Below are 4581 nucleotides of genomic sequence, written 5' to 3'. Positions count from 1 at the left end.
GGATTCTCCTCCTGTTCTTTTGAAAATCCTGCATACCTTGTCATGTAATGTGTTCTGCTAACAGGTGAATGCCAGATGCAATTCATCTCACTAGTGTTAGTCATGGCATTAAGAGTAAAATCTATCACTAATCATGCAGAGTTCCATGTTTCAGAATCTAAATATGACCATCAAAAGCTGCTTCTTCATTTAGTTTTTTTTTTTTTTTTTTTTTTGGAAATGCTTGATACTTAGACCTCATGTCAAACTGGTTATAAATGGAAGCTCATTAAATAATCAGGCTCGTTAGTTCATCAAATCATTGCTGATGTAATACTAACCGCGATCAATAACTTTCTACCCTGTCAAGGCCAGAGGTGGCAAAATCAGCCCATGAAATCATGACCCACCCAAACAGGTATGATTTTTCTAAGTCAGACAATTCAGTCAACAAGGCAAAATTAAATAGAGAAGGCATGGAAGCAGTAATAAGTATTAAGAGTGGTAGTACTTGAGGTTGAGGATATTCAGAATCGACGAGACAGACAAAAACTAATATGAAATGAACTCCAAAATACACAAAGTTCAGTACCTGATAATGAAGAAGATATATGAGGTGTAATATGAACACAAATCTTTCCTCACCAAGTATTATTTCAACCCCCTTTCATGTTAGCTACACCTACTTATATACTCAGGAGTTAAGATTTCATGAAACAAAGACACTCTTAATTATTGGGACTCCAAATCATGAGATGATCATCAATAATATTCTAATAATTTAACCAAGATATAAAATGAATCTAAACACTTTAGAACATATACCTATATTTTCGACATTCTAACATATAACTATATTAGACTTTCAACATGCCTTCTCAAACGTTGAATCCCAGTTACTACAGCACCAGAACAACGAGTAACTAGAATCTGCAGTGGAAGGTTATGCTTTCCTTGTCTGTGATGAGGAACTCTGAGATCTATCCTTTCAACTGCATAACAGAACCAGAGCAGTCAAAACTCATTCTTCAAAGTTAATCATAGTCTTTGGCAAGCACAACATCACTAAGGAAATATGCACCTTCTGTTGAACTGATTACTAACAGTCTAAAGCAATAGAATCAAAAGACTCTCTGCTTCTTCAGAGGTTGAATATCCGTTAATGCTGCAGCTCTTCTTCTCATTGAGGACTGTCTAAAGATTTTAAGCAACATTTTCCACCGGTTATGCACATTTACCTTAGATGTAGAGGCATCATGTGGTTGATGAGCATTCAATTTAAAAATTAAGTCTTCTATGTTGCATTGATCAATCCAAAAATCTTGGAATAAAGGACTATATATTGGGGAGTTAGAGAACTCCATGTTACTGATACCGGCGGAATCAGGATCGTTCTGACTGATTGCACTTGCAACTCTGGCAGGAATGACGGATGAAACATTGTGCTGAAAAGAGGTAGAACAGTGTCCATCACTTGTTCTAAAATTCTCAATGCCATTACTGGTGCTAGGAACCTTTCGGCTTGGAGAATTCAAAGAATTCATGGTTGGCAATATTTGAGAAGGATATTGCATAAAAAATGTCTCATTATCAACTGGTACTACATGATCCCAATTTTCACATGCAGATACGAGCAGCCTCTGAGCATTAGCCTGTCAATTTCAAACATAAATAGGACGAAAACAGCAACAAATATGAGATAAAAGCAACGAAAGAAAAGAGAGAACAGTAAAAGTTTTGGTCTAAAAAATCATGCCTTATCACTTTCAGATAAAAGATGCATAGGTAGATATTGACCCCGTAGAATAAGTCCCTGCACCTCTCCAACGATGTTAAAAACCACCTCTTCCTTTTTTTGTAAGTCAATATAAGAGTATGTCCGTTCATTAGTTATGCATCTCCGAGCATGGCTAATTGTCTCCTCCAACATCTTTGGCTTTAGATTAAGTACCTGAAAATCAACAAAATATGTCACTAGCTTTAGATTGTAATAAAGGTGAAACATGCACTGTATGATGGTAATATGGTTTTACACTATTTATTTTAATGCTACGTTCCAATACAAGGTTAAAATTGACAGCATCGATCCATGAGTTAGTAAGTTTTTAGAGGTAAGCTTTAACATGCAGTTCAAATAAGCATGTTTATACTGGTAGCAAACACTATGTAGGTGAAGCTTCAGAAGGAAAAAGGCATAGTGAATTACACATTTGAGTCGCTCACGGTCTTTTAGGAGCAAAATCAGAAAGTCCTCTACAGTGTGGACATTTTCATTCCAGAGGCGCTTCATACTGCATCTACCTATGTTTTTTAACCGATGTACCCCGTCGGATAGAGATGGTGGATCATGCTTCTCATGATCTGCAGATAGAACCACCAGTAATCAGTATCTATTCTAACATGCTAGATCCTGTAATGGTTTAATTGCTCAGGTTTATCTTCCTATTGTGCCTCATCACTACACATAGTTAGAGAAAAGTAAGTTAAAAGTACCACAAAACCAATATTAGCCCTGCAAGCCTCCTTTAATCTGCCCTTATTGTGTAAATAGAAAAGCTACTTACATTGCTGGCGCCCATCCTTGACAGTGAAAGATTCAGTCCTTGCTTCTTTTACTTGAATGCTATTGAAAGTGTCAACAATTCGTGCACCTAGCCTGAACATCCCCATCTTCATATAGAATTTAGAATGTGAAAATTTGATTTTATCTACAGAACCAATGCCTTTATTAAGTCTCACATGTACAGTTTCTGCTAGAAGAGGCTTTTTTCCCTCCCTCTCTCGCACAACATTACTATCGAACTCTTCAACTGTCCAATTACCTCCATCATCATCTCCAAATTCTCCCCTGAGAACAACAATTTCCACTTTAGCTGATGCTTCTGGTCCAGATTCAACAATTTCTCCAGTGTTATCATCAACTAAGACCAATTCAATAGCATTATCTCCTTCTCCTTTAATTTCCTTTCCGGTAAGTACAGGAACAGATACTTCCGACCGGAACATCAACTTCAAGATTCTTGGTTTAGGAGCTTGAATATCTTTTTCAGGGTTTCTGGAGAACAATGATGTCTCAGATACGAGATTGACGATATAATTGACTGTGACACTATTACTTGCTAAATGGGGAATAGGAATACAGAATAACACAGAGAATGATCCTTACCCCTTGGTGAATATAAACTTCTTCTCTGCCAATTCAAGTTCATGTTTTACCTGGACAGAGAAAGTACACTTAGAAGAAGTTGTTGGAATACAACAACAAACCCCCGTGTAGTCCCACAAATTGGGAATGGAGAGAGTGGTTAGACAGACTGTTTTCCAAGACCCTCGGCTCAAGAAAATCGTTTTTCAGGACAAAACCATCCTTCTATCTGCCTATGATAAATATTAGAAAGAAGACGTTTGGAATACGAACAACATCATAACTACTAAATCCCCAAGATTTAAGCAGTATAAATTTTCTGGAGCGATTAACCACCTGATAGTAAATATTGATCACTAGACTAGTTTCATGTTTTAGGTAGCTTTGTTTTGAAAATTGAAAAAGGGAAAATGCATAAGTAGCCCCAACCTTTGCCCTAAATTATTTTATAAATAATTTTCTATCCCTTTTCGGCCTACGTGGCACTATCTTATGGAATTATTGATGAAAAAATGTTCAAAAATTTTGATCCCTAGTTGTCTAAGCATATTAATTCGGAATTTCAGCTTTAAAGTCGTGAAGATTCTCATACGACAGATTAGCAGCAGTTCCCTGCCTAACATGAGATGAATAATTCACCATTTCATGGTTTTCCCAATTTTAATTCTCCACTGGATCAAAATCCATTTACATCAAATTAAAACTCAAAGCTGTTATATGGTCTATGAAAGTGTGTGCAGGGACAGAGCCAGGTAGTCCTCTGTAGTCAGGATTATCACAAATATGAATTAAAAGGGTGTTTAGATTAATTTTTTTTAAGTGACTTATAAGCTAAAAGTTAAAAGTCGAATTTCCAACTTTCGACTTTTTTCTTACTTTTTTTATTTAACCTAGAAAGAAGTGCTTAAAACATCTTTTTGGTGTTTGTCAAACACTTCCAAAACAAAAAAAAAGCTTAAAAGTTACGAGTTAATCCAAACGCCCACTAAGTAAACACATAACTAACCGAACGATTTCAACATCTAATATATATTAAGTGTGTGGATTCACCCGAAACAACTAGAGAAGATTCAATGCATTTGAATTTTGAGTAAACCAGTATACTTACAACATTACGAATCAATTTTTCCAAGGTTGGATTTAGAACACGGTTAAAAGTCTGAATCACCATCACTTCCAACATTTTCTTCATACTAAATACAAGTAAAGAAACATAAATTACTAGTCAAAGCAAACATCAAGCTGATCGAAAATGTCAAGATAAGAACAGAATCTTTGTTTTACTTGAGCAAGAATATTCAGTACAAAATCAAGCAATGATTCAGAGTTGACTTACGTTGGTGAAGAGAAAAACAGCTCATCCTCTGAATTGCTTTTGTGGGTACCTAAATCCTCAGAATTAGACATTAATATGTCATTCATGGAAATTAAACTATATTTAGAAAACTGAAAAAGAA

General features: G+C 35.7%; 1 protein-coding gene across 1 annotated transcript; it reads right to left on the bottom strand.

Moving 5' to 3' along the window:
* Window positions 1–1020: 1020 nt before the first annotated feature.
* Window positions 1021–4581, bottom strand: LOC125832269 (calmodulin-binding protein 60 A-like). Its single transcript, XM_049511413.1, has 7 exons — window positions 4461–4581; window positions 4233–4317; window positions 3146–3195; window positions 2544–3034; window positions 2186–2340; window positions 1736–1930; window positions 1021–1631 (listed from the first exon to the last, which is right to left on the bottom strand). Exons 1-7 carry the CDS (start codon window positions 4544–4546, stop codon window positions 1101–1103), a joined length of 1593 nt encoding a protein of 530 aa, XP_049367370.1. The 5' UTR covers window positions 4547–4581; the 3' UTR covers window positions 1021–1100.

This window comes from Solanum verrucosum, unplaced genomic scaffold (genome assembly GCF_900185275.1).
Source record: "Solanum verrucosum unplaced genomic scaffold, falcon-dt-bn FXZP01000009.1, whole genome shotgun sequence".
In the NCBI taxonomy this organism is placed as follows: domain Eukaryota; kingdom Viridiplantae; phylum Streptophyta; class Magnoliopsida; order Solanales; family Solanaceae; genus Solanum; species Solanum verrucosum.
This window is presented reverse-complemented; position numbering and strand designations above follow the sequence as displayed.